The sequence below is a fragment of the Chlamydotis macqueenii genome, chromosome 14 (assembly GCF_036417535.1).
Source record: "Chlamydotis macqueenii isolate bChlMac1 chromosome 14, bChlMac1.mat, whole genome shotgun sequence".
Lineage (NCBI taxonomy): Eukaryota > Metazoa > Chordata > Aves > Otidiformes > Otididae > Chlamydotis > Chlamydotis macqueenii.
In genome coordinates, this window is record NC_141569.1 from 20,712,692 (window position 1) to 20,725,746 (window position 13,055).

Genomic DNA, 13,055 nt, shown 5'->3' on the forward strand with positions numbered 1-13,055 from the left:
CTCACTTTGTCCCACCTCCTGCGGCTTACTCCATTTGTGTAATGTCCTTTGCTGCCCCACCTATCTCACAATGTTTGCATCCACTCTTGATCTTGGATCTTTACAGACTGCACTGCTGCTTCTCATTGTTACTTTTCATTCTTGCCCTTCCAAGCGTTCATGTGCCTCCATGCCGGAAGTGCTGAGATACCAGCACACAAGAACACGTCATAGTCGCCCACAGAGAAGATGATTCACCTGAGGTGGCGGTGGAGGGCAGAAACAGTGTAGTCTCGCTGCGCTTTTTGTCATCTCAGGTGAAAGACTTGGGCTTCTGCCTCTAAAAGCACAACAAAGGCAGAGAAAAAGATGCCCCCAGCACAGAGCAGGCTAGGTGCCGTGTATCCTATGCTTGCCAGTCTGGTCATTGCTGAAGCCATGCTTTGAAGGCGGGCACAGGAAGCTGTGTAGTTTCTCCCACTTTTGCGAGTGTCCTAGTTTTCTGTAAGGATCTTTGGGGTTGAAGACCACTGTGAGCCATTTCCCTAGCAGCCGGGGCTCAGAGAGGCATCTCCCGGCAGCGGTCGTTCTCTCCCTGCCCCGCACTGGCACACCGCGAAGGTCCCGGGCGGGCTGGCAGAGAGCCCCCCGCGCTGAGTGGGCCCCGGCAGGCCGGAACGCGGGCTCGGCTCCGGCTACGCAGGCCCGCCCAGTCCAGGGGGCGGAGCGGGGGGGGGGGGCTGCCGCGCTCGGCCGCGCTCCGCGCTCCCTCGCTGCCCGCCGGCCCTCGGGAGGAGGGCGGCTCCCCGGCCGAGCCCGCAGCTCCCGCAGGAGCCGGACGGCCCAGGGCCAGCTGTGGGCAAGGACAACCAGGGCCCAGCGGCCCGCGGGTGCAGCGGGACGGCCGGCGGCGGCGGCAGCCAGCTCAGCGCCCCGCCGCAAGGAGGTCTGTGGGGCGGGGCCTCCGCGGCGGGCGCGGGCGGAAGCGGAAGCGAGCGGCGCCCCAAGCTGCAGTGCCTCTGTGGCGGCTGGGCCGCTCGGCGCGGGGCTGCGGCCCGGCCCTTCCGCTTCCTCCCGGGAGCCGGCAGCGGCGGCGGCGGCGGCGAGTGGCGGGGTGCCCGTCCGCAGCGCTGAGGGGCGGCGCGGCCTATGGACCGGCCCATGGACCGGCACAAAGTGAAGCGGCAGCGGTTGGACCGGATCTGCGAAGGTGAGGCGGGGCGGGCGCCCCGCGGCAGCGGCGGCGCGGCGTGGGGCCACACCCGGCAGCGGCCCGGCCCAGCGCCCGGGCGGCGGGGAGCAGCGGCAGCCGCGGCAGCCTGCCGTGCCGCAGCAGGGTGCTGGCCCTGTCGAGCCGCCCATGTCGGCCCGGCCGGCGGCGAGCAGACCGGCCAGCGGCTTGTCCGGGCCAACTGCCGGCGGGTGGGCTTCCGGCCAGCGCTGCTGCTGCCCGGCTGCTGGGGGGCGTCGATGCCCCCTCCTTCCGGAAAGGGGCAGCTGCCAGTGCCTGTCGGAGGCCCCGTAAACGTACAAGTTCTTCCACTCAGTTAGCGAGGAAATAGACTGAGTATCTTGGCATGCTAGGCGGGGGAGGAGCGGGAGGGTGGTGGGCAGATTAGTGGGGAGTAGGCTTGAAGTGGCTTTAGAAGTAGTTTCTGGAGCCTAGAGTAAGGTGGTGTGCTTCTGAATAGGCTGCCTCTATTATTACTGATAAAGGATGTTTTATTTTTATAGTGGTGGCAGAGGGTTTTTTTTTCCCCTAGCTTCATTTCCCCTGTGTTTGTTTCGTATTTATTTTGCTAAGACTAATGCATTCATAAATACTATAGAACTCTAACAGAACTAGTGACTTGTTGGACTAGCAAATGAGGATTCTTGTCTTTCATGTACTCATTCCTGCTGCCTTTCTTAATAGGCATACGGCCTCCTATTGTGAATGGCCCAATGCCAGCACGGCCACTGGTTGCACTCCTGGATGGACGAGATTGCACAGTGGAGATGCCCATCTTGAAGGATGTTGCTACAGTGGCATTTTGTGATGCTCAGTCAACTCAGGAAATCCATGAAAAGGTGGGCGAGAGAACGTGCAAGCATTTGGACATGGAGCTCTGCCTCTTAGAGTAACCAAAGCAGAGATTGATTTGGACTGGTTTTTGTTGTAGGTGCTGAATGAGGCAGTAGGAGCTCTGATGTATCACACCATTGCCCTTTCTCGTCAGGATCTGGAGAAGTTCAAAGCCCTCAGGGTGATTGTGCGTATTGGCAGTGGCTATGACAATATTGACATCAAATCTGCTGCAGAATTAGGTATGATGACACCATTAGCACTCTGTTGTGATCAGAACTGAATGTGAAGTGGAACACTGCACACGTTTTTCTGGTTTATAACTGACTGCATTTAGAACCTTTTATGTAAAAAGATTTAGAGCTGCTTAGTATCAGGCATCTTTAGGAAGCTGACCAATATTGGAGCTGGTAAGTAGCTTGAAAGAAAGATTTTCAGTTCTCGGATTGCTCTGCTATAGATGCCAGTGTTTTTGCTATTGTTTGGGATTCAGAAAACTGAATACCCTGTCTAGATAACTTTTGGTGACGCAGCTTTTGGGTTGTTTGTGGGAAAAGAATAGAGCAAACTGATGTCTGAAAGCAGCCTGCAACTCTCAGTAAGTTTACTGAGTAAGTTTGTACACAAGTCTGAATGCACTGTAAATGCTCAATAAGTGAGTTTTCCTGTTAATTTTTTGTATGTAGGTAGGTTCTAATTCAATGCTTTATTATTGATCTGTTTAAAGCCCTAGGCATGTGAAGAGTCTCTGGATCAGGTGACAAAAAGCTGCTATTTATTAAATGTATGGCAGTGAGACTTTTGGACCTTGTAGTCTCCTAGGTGAGGTGAATCATCTCCGTACCCTGCCTCTTCTTCTTCGGGTTTGTGTCAGTGATTTGAAACATTTCTTAATGTAGTGCAGGTCAGATTAAGCTTAAATCAAATGCAAATGTTTATCTATAAAATTGAAATAAGCATTGCAATTTACAGATCTGTAAGAACAGATGAATTGTGAATAAATGAAGAGTGTGTATTTATCTAGTGCTTGAATTGGGTCTAAAGAGTCTTCTCATCTGAATGGTTCAACTGAATAGTCTCAAGAGTTCCTGGCAAGGTCTTTGGCTCTCATTCAGCCATTACGTTTTTGGTCTGAGTTTGGAACCTAATCTACTCTTAGGGTTCTCTACTTAAAGTCACTATCCATATCTTTGATTCATTCAGATTCAGAGCTTTCCCTTTACCCCCACTCCACACTCATTGACCCAAGGAGAAGTGGGTCAAAGTTCTTTCACCATCAGACTGCTGCTTGGCACTTTTGCTTTGGAGCAATGGTATGATGACCCTTATGCATCGCTGGATTTGCTTTTTCAAGGACAATTAATGATTATTTTCATGCTTAGCCAGGCCCTTTAGTTCATTCTGAGGTAAGATACAGTTCCTTAAGCGTTCTGAATCTTCAAGTCAGACCACAGGGCTGTTGTGTGTGTGGTATTCTTACATTTAGGCATAATATTGCATGTAAACACAAATGTGTGTCTAGCTGTGTAAGAGATGAATGCATGTGGCTTGTCTGAAGTTGAATGAGATGGTAACCAGTGAGATTAAAAGAAGTTAGGTTTCCTTGTCTCGCCTCCTCATGTCCCTTGAGTCGTCTGTGTGGCATTATGGCACAATTGCAAAGGATTTGATAGAGAAAAGGAGTCAGATAACTGGGATTGTGTGGGGCCATTACTGTCCTACTTCTCTTGGGAGAGTGTGATCCGAGTTTAGTCGAGTGTCTTTGTATTAGGCTTACAAAAGAGTGATGCATTGCTGAATTTTATGTGCCTTCAACCATTGCCTAGATTTTATTCCTAATTTTTAGATAAGTGGTGGACTTTTGAGGAGGAAGAGTTTCCTTGGTTTGTCAAGTGGCTAGGGTTATGTTGGGGACGAGACCATTTATTCATCTAGTTATTTTTATTTCTTGGCTGGTTTGTTGCATGAAGGATAGTAGCAGTGAAGTGATGTGGTGCCAGATCCTGCCCTGCCCCAGCTTTTTTTCCTTTTTTCTTTTTTTTTTTTTTCTTCTTTTTTTTTCTGGTGAGTGTGGCAATCAAATGGGTATTTATAAGGAAGGAATGGTGTTTCCTTGGGGTTAAAAAGCTGGCAGGTTGCATCTATGTTGCTGTAGAATGAGCTTCTGAAGTGAATCCTGTGTTTCTTGGCAGTAGTTCTGGAGCACTAAATTAACTTTCAGCAGTTATGCCTGAAGAGCTCCATGCTGGTTTAGTGTTGTGATGCTAAAAATCTTATACGACCTCTGTGGCTTTGTAGGCATTGCAGTTTGCAACATCCCTTCTTCCTCAGTAGAGGAGACTGCTGACTCCACCCTCTGCCACATCTTGAACCTCTATCGCCGTGTTACTTGGCTACATCAGGCTATGCGGGAAGGGAATCGAGCCTCGAGTGTAGAACAGATTCGAGAGGTAGCTGGAGGCGCTGTGCGTATCCGTGGGGAGACTTTGGGCATCATTGGACTAGGTAAGTGATGGGAATTGTTAGATTGAAAAGTGAACTGTGAAAGTTTTTGGGAACCTAAGAGTCACAGACTGAAAAAAGTGATAATTTTACAGCTGTTCATTGTGAAACACACTGACTCATAAGGAATGCTAATGTCCTATTCTGTGATGCTGGATATCTTCAAGAGCTGGGTGTATGTCATGGGATTGGGGATTTTTTTTTTTTCGTATTCAAATGGTTAGAAGAATTGGAACAGTCAGCTCTTCTTGGTGACTGTTTCCCTGTGAGCTAGGCTCTGTATCAGTAACAAAGCCAGATGAAAGCTACCAATTCCTTCTCCAAGTTCTTGTAATCAGATTATTACTGCCTCTCACTCAGGGTCCAGATTTGGTGTGAAAAACAGAGCTTATTCTAGGCTAAGCTCTGGCTATTGCATGGGGAAGGACTAGAGTTAGCCACATGGGATCAGCACTGAATAACCTCCACTAGGTCCCTATGGCAATCCTAGGGGTTTCCAGGGCTGCAGTAGGCCCTGGCAGTAAATTCCAGTGTAGGCTTCCAGTCTACCCCAGTATCTTGTCTTTAAAGTTTGTTTTACCTTTCCTTGATGATTGTGGGTTTTCTTTTGTGAAGGCCGAGTTGGACAGGCAGTGGCTCTGCGAGCCAAGTCCTTTGGCTTCAACGTGATTTTCTATGATCCCTATCTGCCGGATGGAGTGGAGCGATCCTTGGGTTTACAACGAGTAGGAACCCTGCAGGATCTACTAATGCACAGCGATTGCATCACATTGCACTGCAGCCTGAATGAACATAACCATCACCTCATCAATGACTTCACTATTAAACAGGTGCAGCAGGAGCTTGATTTCCCCCACAGAGCACTGTGGAAATGAATGCAAACAGAAACTGCTGCTTTCACAGAGGCTGAGAGCGTGTGAATCCTGCTGCCTTTGGAGGCTGGGAGCGTGTGGATCCGGGTGTCTGTGCTTTGTGCTGTATAGAATTTCATGTTAAGAGAAAAATAGGATTGGCTCTTTTTGCCAAGTAATTTCATTTATAAAGAATGTTTTAGGTGATTCAATGATTTCAAATTACCTTTAAAATGCATAATTGACTGCTGGTTAGAGCCAGATGTGGTGTGGCTGGGACTGTGTAAGTTTCTTTACACAGCTCTGCCAAAGCCGCTCTGCCCAAGCCCACTGCAAAGTCAGTCTCGGGCTCTACTCCACTAGTCTATGAATGCTTTTCAGTGCTTTCATGAGAGACATCTGGACATTGTAGTCCAGTTCTGTATAGCTGGATACTTGATTCATGTCCTCTTTCTTTTTTAATGTAGTAGGATGAATATGGAGTGCAGAACTTGAGAGTTCTGCTTTTGCCCTTGTTGTCTTATGGTTTTGTTTGTTCATTTTTAAAGCAATTTCTCAAGCATTGCTTGCAGGCATTTCCCCTGTGGTTAGCTTTGCAGTGAGAGCACTCCTAGTTCGTCCAGGCCTCATCTAATCACTGCAGGCTCCTGCTCATTTCCAGTAGACTTCCCAAGATTCAGTTCGCTTCCATGAAAAATCTCATTCTCAACCCACTTAATATTTTTCTTCTTCCAGATGCGCCAGGGCTGCTTCTTAGTGAACACAGCCCGGGGAGGGCTGGTAGATGAGAAAGCCTTAGCACAAGCCTTGAAAGAGGGTAGAATCAGAGGAACAGCATTGGACGTGCATGAGTCTGAGCCTTTCAGGTAACATTGCACCTGCATGCCTGCTCTGCTATCCTGTGACTTGCGTACGTTGGATGATTGTTTGTTTCTTTTTTTTTTTTCTTTTTTTTTTTTTTTTTTGTTATTTGACTTAGAGTGACACTTGAGAGGACAGATGGGGTTATCACTTCTGGACATAAACCACTGTTTTTTGTTTTTGTTTGTTTTTTTTTTTTCCCCCTCCCCATAGCTTTGCTCAGGGACCCTTAAAAGATGCTCCTAATGTGATCTGCACCCCTCACACTGCCTGGTACAGTGAGCAGGCTTCCATTGAATCCAGAGAAGATGCAGCTAAAGAGATCCGCAGGGCTATTACAGGTAATGAGGAAGACTGTGTGCTCTGCAGCTGCTGCTCAATTAGTATTCTTTTGTTAGTTCACTGCAAAGATTATGCTGATTATTTTGAAAACTTAGACTCAGTAACTGGTTTCTGTAACAAGAGTGTAAGTTGATAATTATCTCTTTGCCTTCTGAGAATCTTGTAACTAATGCTGGAGTGGCACTTTCCCCTCTCTGGTAAAGCTTTGTACCTAGTACCTCTTCCAAATCCTTTGCCATAATTCCTTTGACAGTTACACTATATACCTTTTTTCTGGAGCAGTGCATATTGTCTCTTGTGGAAGGTGAGACTTCGCAATTTTGGTTTGTGGACAGTAGTTTCCACAAGAAGTGGGAAGGAAGGATCCTTGATGCCTCTAGAGACCAGTTGTTCAGAGGAGTTTCCCCTCCCCAGTGTTACCCTGGTAGGGGTAGATGGAAAAGATGTGCATTTCCTTTCTACTTTTCTTTGTAAATGCTTCAGGGAGTGAGCCCCTCCTACTTGTGTCCTGTATTTGTCATTGGTGCTCTTGCAGGTCACATTCCTGATGCTTTAAGGAACTGTGTTAATAAGGAGTACTTGCTGTTAGCAGCTCAGTGGTCCAGTATTGATCCTGCAACTGTCCACTCAGAACTCAATGGAGCTGCAGCTTACAGGTGAGATATGTAGGTTGTCCACATTACTGCTTCTAAGCCTATTTTCCTACTGCAGTAGGCCAACATCCCTCTTTGGGTTTGAGAACTGCTTGTATCTGCAAGCAATTCTGTTTCTGTTTCTATATACTCTGTATATGAGCTCTTTCCAGAAATTTAACAGCAGCACTTCTGAAGCTGTACTAGGATTTAACATTATTTGACATTTAACATAGTATTAACATATTTAGTTCCAGCTGCATACTAGTTAATTTTTCCAAATGCTTGCAAGACCTGCCCAAAAGATATTTTAATATAAGAAAGCCTGCTGGGTGCAGGTCTGGATCTTAACATTCAGAAGTTGTGCATGTATTAGGGCTGTATAAACAAAGCACAGTTCTTATCTGTAGCCCATATATGGACTATTAAAGAGACATTGTCCAGTGGATTTGGGCAGTGGCCTAAATAGGGTGTATGTCAGCTTATTTTTCTGTTACGGATCTGTCAAGTGATTATGGGCAGGTTGCTTCCCTTCTGTTTTTCTCCCATCTGCAAAGTAGAAAATATATTCTCTTCCCTTTTCTAAGAGATCTATAGAGGTTCAGATATGTTTATGGACAAGGCACAAGAAGGCAGAATGGAAGTAATAGAAGAAAGGTTCATTAGCAATTCATGAGTATCGCTCTCCTATTTTTCCACTTACGTCTAGCTATTTTATTAGTTCAGCTCCTTACTTTTTTTTTGTCTTAGAGCCCAATGAAGGATAACTGCCAGCTTGCACTCCTCCTGATGGAGAGGGAATTTCCAGCCCTTCAGGGTACCTTCATACAGTGCCTCACACTGTTTTCCACTGGAGATAAACATTTTACAAATGTTTAGTATGTGACCTGAGACTGTCTCTGCCTGTCTGAGAACAAGTGTCATTTATTATTTGGATATAACTGGTACTCTTCAGCTCTGGACGCTTTTCCTGTGTTCTATCTGAGAGCATTTCTGTTAAAAAGAGGGATTTGTATTCAGTGGGTGCCTGAGGGCATGACTTCTTTCCCCTTGCATAATTCTGTTGGACAAGCTTGTAATTTTTATATTTCTGTTGGTTTTAGGTTTCCTCCAGGAGTAGTGGGAGTAGCCACCCCTGGGCTACCAGAACCACCAGTAGTGGAAGGGATTGTAGCTCATGGGATCCCTTCTGTTTCTCACTCTGCACCGCGTACCCCTTCCCCCGGAGAGACGAGCAAACTGGATGCAGACAGAGAGATTCCTGCTGACCAATAGCAGCATCTTTCTTTCCTCTCCTCTGGCAGCAGAAAAACGTAGGAGGGTTTCTCCTCCTAGGACCTTCTTTAACACCCTACAGAGACTTTTTCCTGTTCATACAGGATGGGAGAATGCATTTCATTAACGGCAAACTTTAGCTCTTGCCTTTATTTTGTAACCCTTTAGTTTTAATCTTTCAATGGATCTTTCTCCTTCTCTGTGGCAGGGCAGCAGTGACCTTGCCTCCCCTTGGAAATACTTGGTTTATCCAATGATAACCCATATATCTGCCTTGGTGGTCTTTGGCAGGGAACTGTCCTTGTGCACTTGAAAATAGAAGTGGAACTGCCTGATCAGGGATGGCCCTCAGTGTTCCTAACACCAGACTTCAGTGCACACTTTTCAGTTGTGACTTGTAGCTTAAATTTAATTTGGCTGAACCTCCCTAAGTGTAGCCATGGGGAATATTAGAAATATATTAGTGAATTGGAGAAGTTGTGACTGTTGTCTTTATTATGCCCTTGGTAGAATGCAGTGTAGGCTCAGCTCTGTATTACTTCTCTTGTTTTAATTAAGGTTTCCTGAGAGAACAGACAGCACAGGCATTGCTAGTTCTTGATCATACAAAGTTTTTTGTCTATGTACTAGGCCTGAAGCTAAAAGTAACAGTCTCAAAGCCAGCCTTGTAAATAATTTGGAAGGGATTACAACGTCATCAAGTGTGTTCTGGTGACCACTGTGTTTGTGAGGCTCCAGAATAGTTCACCCTGGAGTCTCTGTAACTTGGAGAAGGCAAGAGAATGCAGAAATAGGAAAAACCTGCACTGGGAGACACCAAGTAGCAGTAACTTGCAGCTGCAGTTGCTGGTTCCTCACACACATGTACCTCACAGTTTAATGGTGGTGTTTATCCACAAGGTATCTATCATGTTAGAATTCTAAACTGTGCTACAAACCTTTTTTTTTTTTTTTTTTTTTTTTTTTTTTTTTTTTTTTTTTGGCATAACTGTATCAATATACCAGCACTAGCGACGCTTGTCTCTTTGCTGATGGAGAAGGCAGCTTTTAACAGTTGACCAAATTACTCTCCTTTAGCACTGGTAGCATATACTTCATCCCTAGTAATGGCCAGGGCAAGACTGTGGTTTGGTTTTTTTTTTTTTTTTATTTTTTTATTTATTAATAAGCTTTGTGATACTAAAGGAGAAAGAACACTCTTAGCTTCTCACCTGAGGCTAAGGTAGGATTGTTGCTTTCAAGTCTTTTTCCATTTCCCAAATAATTGAATATGAATCGCTTATTTGAGGGGTATGGAGTCTTCAGCAAAACAGGTTCCACAGGAGACTTTCCTTAATTCCAAATCTTCCTTTAATTTCATCTAGTTACACTTCAGTTATAGCCTTTTCATACACAAGATGTAACAATTCTTGATTGATTTGCTCATGCTGTGTGGGTATATTAAAGCAGATGCTGTACGGGAGGCATACCCTATGTGCGGGTTTGTCTGCCTCCCTTGATTTTTCCCTTGTTTGTGTGTCTGTGACTGGAAGCTGAGCAGCTGGGAACAGACTGGAAATACATCTTGAGGTGTGAGCAAAGTCCTCTGTTTAGGGTGTTTACAGTTTGGGATGCTGAGGAAAGCTTTTGGAGTCACTAAGTTTTCAGATTTTTTCCTGGTGTTAAATTTTTCTCCAATACTACCTTCATATCATGGCTTACTACTGACACAATGAAGTGATTAATTCCTTTCTCCTCCACCCTCCTTGTTCCCCCTCCAGCAATTCAAGAAAGGAAGGTAGGCCAGAAGTAAACTTCAGGCGTTTTCTTACAGATTTTACACTTTAACTGTTTAGCATTAGTGAGATGATACTAGTTCTTTAGTGCTGAGTGTCTTTTTTGATAAGGTATTTTTCTCAGTGAAGGTTCTTGGCTTCTGTGTTTCCATGGATGATGCTGATTCTACTTAAACTTCATATACCTCCTTGGCTGCTCAGGTTTAGCAGTTCAGACTTGGACTGGTGGTAGGCACAAGTTACAGGAGAAAAAAGCCTAGAGCTCAGAAGTACTTTGATTGCAGTTGTACCTAAAATAACCAGCAGCACTTTCCTGAGTTCTCTCATCTCTAGGAAATGTAAATTTTACAAGCTACTAGCTCAGAAAGCTCTTCTTTTGACAGGCAGATGGGGAAAAGTTTTCAGGGACTGAGAGCTCATCTTCTGTCTGCTACCACATTAGGGAAGCAGTCTGTTGATAAGTCTTTCCTTATTTGCTGCTGAAAATTCCTCCCCTCCTTAGTGGTTCAGGTCTGAGATTATTTTGTGGTAAGGGGCTTCTAGTTAGGAGCTCTGTGAACACAGAGGATCAGAGTACACTGACCTTGTCTCTTCTAGAGCACAATGCAAGATAGATTTATTTTTTTAAAAGAGGCACCAATTTTTTTCTTCTTCTTCTTACCTGCAAGTATCTCTATAGACCAGTCAGATAACTGAGCAGAGGAAGAGTGGAAGGATCTCATTTGGGGGACACTTAAGTTTCTCAATTCTTACTTTTGGTCCCTAGATATACTGGTGACTAGTGAGTGTAGGAATTAAATAACTGATGTCACAAGAAATATTTCCAGTTATAGGTACTAAGAAGTTGAAGCTGACAGCATTGATAGTGGCTCTGTTCTATCCAATACTATGTAGGCTTGTGATTGGATATGAAGGCAATTTTCCCCTTGATTAAAGCCACAGCAGAAAATGTTGAAGTAAAAATGAAGAGAACCCTTATCACGACCTCAAAGAAGGACTCTCTTTGTGCCTATAGGATTACTCTACCTGTATGCCACTTGTTCCCCTGCTTATAGACTGAACCTATTATCACCAGATGAAGGCTGTTCTGAACAAATAGCTCAAAGAAAAATATAGCAGTACTAAAATCCCTGTGGTCTTCTCCATCCCCTGAGTGCCAAGTCCTTTGTTAGCACTTTCTCCTGTGTGATACAGTGACTTGGAGCTCCCCCTCTCAAGCTTAGTGCAGTATACAAAAGTGGAAGGTTTTGGGTTGTTTTGTTTTTTTTTTTGGTTGGTTTTTTGTTTGTTTGTTTTTTAATGCCTTCCTTCAGAACTAGTGCAGAGCTTTAATCCCAAAGAACAGAAGTCTCCCAGGGTGAGGCAGGAGTGCCCTAGCTGCACCACTCTGCTTACGGGAGGTGTTCGCACTGTCCCAAGGTACATTCTGTTTGTCAGGGTCACTGCTGCTGACCAGCTTTTTTTATAGAGGACTCAGAGTTTCAGAAATATATTTTTGTAGACAATGACTAAACTGTGAAACATTGAAATAAAGCATGTAAACAAAAACTTACAGCACTGTCCTCTGTACAGATGTCTTTCTCACTTCAGTTCTCTCCTGACTCATTAGGAAATGTTTGATTACTTCTTGGATATATTTTAATAAAGTTCTCCAAAGAACATGGCTGCTGTCTATGGAAGGGATGGCCTTAGATACAATATTGAAGGGGAGGGTTGAATCCCTGTACAGGCGAGTGTCTGCATCAGTCCAGCTTTTTTCAGATTAGGTAAGTTGGATCTTCCACACAATCACTCCCTGGATCAGCCACTCTGGCAAATGACTTACTTTGGATTCTGGAGCATTGACCATCAATCAAGGCTGTGAAAGTGGCACACTAGAGAAGAAGCCATCTTCAATCCTTAAAGGACAGCTTTGGATGTAGTCTGGTGTTTACTTATGTGACTTCTCACAAGTTGAAATTGTGGTAACTGGTTTTGCAGCCTTTTAAGTGTGTAGTTTAAATATACATGTGTAGACAGCAGTAGCTGCATTCACCTTTTTACAGTAAAATAGTATTTGAGATTCATACACAAAATCAGCCCATGAAACTAATTTTTCTAACATATAATGAAAGTTGGTGCAACAGAATTAGCATAGAAAGGTGGTTAGGTATTTCATAAATTGAAGTTAACGAATGTTTTATGGCCCATGCTCCCTGTGTCAATCGTCAGTGAAAGTTAGGACACTCCTTCCTATCCTTGGTGGATTATATAATTATTTGTCTAGCTGGTGCTGTGCGCCTTTGGAACATCCAGCACCGTGCTCAGGAGAATGGGTTAGAGGAAATTCTGGCCTGCTTTGTCACGGCAATTTCAGTCTTGGAGCTGGTGGAATCGGAAGGGGAATACTTGGAATCTTTCACATGGTGGTACTATTTCTAATATGTAGCTGATGATCTTACTGTTTCAGTGAAGAAACCTAAGACATGAGGGCAAAGCCTGGCCTTCAAGGAATGTAGTACCAATTTTGGATTTACCACAGCAATTGCTTAGATGCAAGACATAATGGCTGTGTTACCCTTCTGTAATGTTTCATGTAGGTATTTGCTCCTGTACTTAAAAAAAAAAAAAAAAAAAAAAAAAATTTTTTAAAAAGTTAGAGTGATTAGTAAAGCTAGTGGCATGTAGTAAATCAAAAGTCACTGATGCTGTACAGCAGAGGATAAAGCAGAGTTTTGATGCCACTCATGTTTATTCTTAAGTTCAGTGTAGTTGTTCAAAATACCAAAGGCAG

The 13,055-nt window shown here is 44.6% G+C and overlaps 1 protein-coding gene across 1 annotated transcript; it reads left to right on the forward strand.

Annotated features, from left to right (window-relative positions):
• Window positions 1-993: 993 nt before the first annotated feature.
• Window positions 994-11,945, forward strand: LOC104474026 (C-terminal-binding protein 2). Its single transcript, XM_086758672.1, has 9 exons — window positions 994-1,189; window positions 1,895-2,049; window positions 2,142-2,286; window positions 4,343-4,549; window positions 5,162-5,376; window positions 6,133-6,263; window positions 6,472-6,599; window positions 7,136-7,256; window positions 8,336-11,945. Exons 1-9 carry the CDS (start codon window positions 1,129-1,131, stop codon window positions 8,505-8,507), a joined length of 1,335 nt encoding a protein of 444 aa, XP_086614798.1. The 5' UTR covers window positions 994-1,128; the 3' UTR covers window positions 8,508-11,945.
• The last annotated feature ends 1,110 nt before the right edge of the window (window positions 11,946-13,055 follow it).

Bases quoted from the DNA above. Each gene is read 5' to 3' on its own strand.
- LOC104474026 (XM_086758672.1), top strand. From the start codon at position 1,129: ATGGACCGGCCCATGGACCGGCACAAAGTGAAGCGGCAGCGGTTGGAC. The intron at 2,287-4,342 runs GTATGATGACAC...GTGGCTTTGTAG, and splicing joins CAAATCTGCTGCAGAATTAG to GCATTGCAGTTTGCAACATC. The intron at 4,550-5,161 runs GTAAGTGATGGG...TCTTTTGTGAAG, and splicing joins TTTGGGCATCATTGGACTAG to GCCGAGTTGGACAGGCAGTG.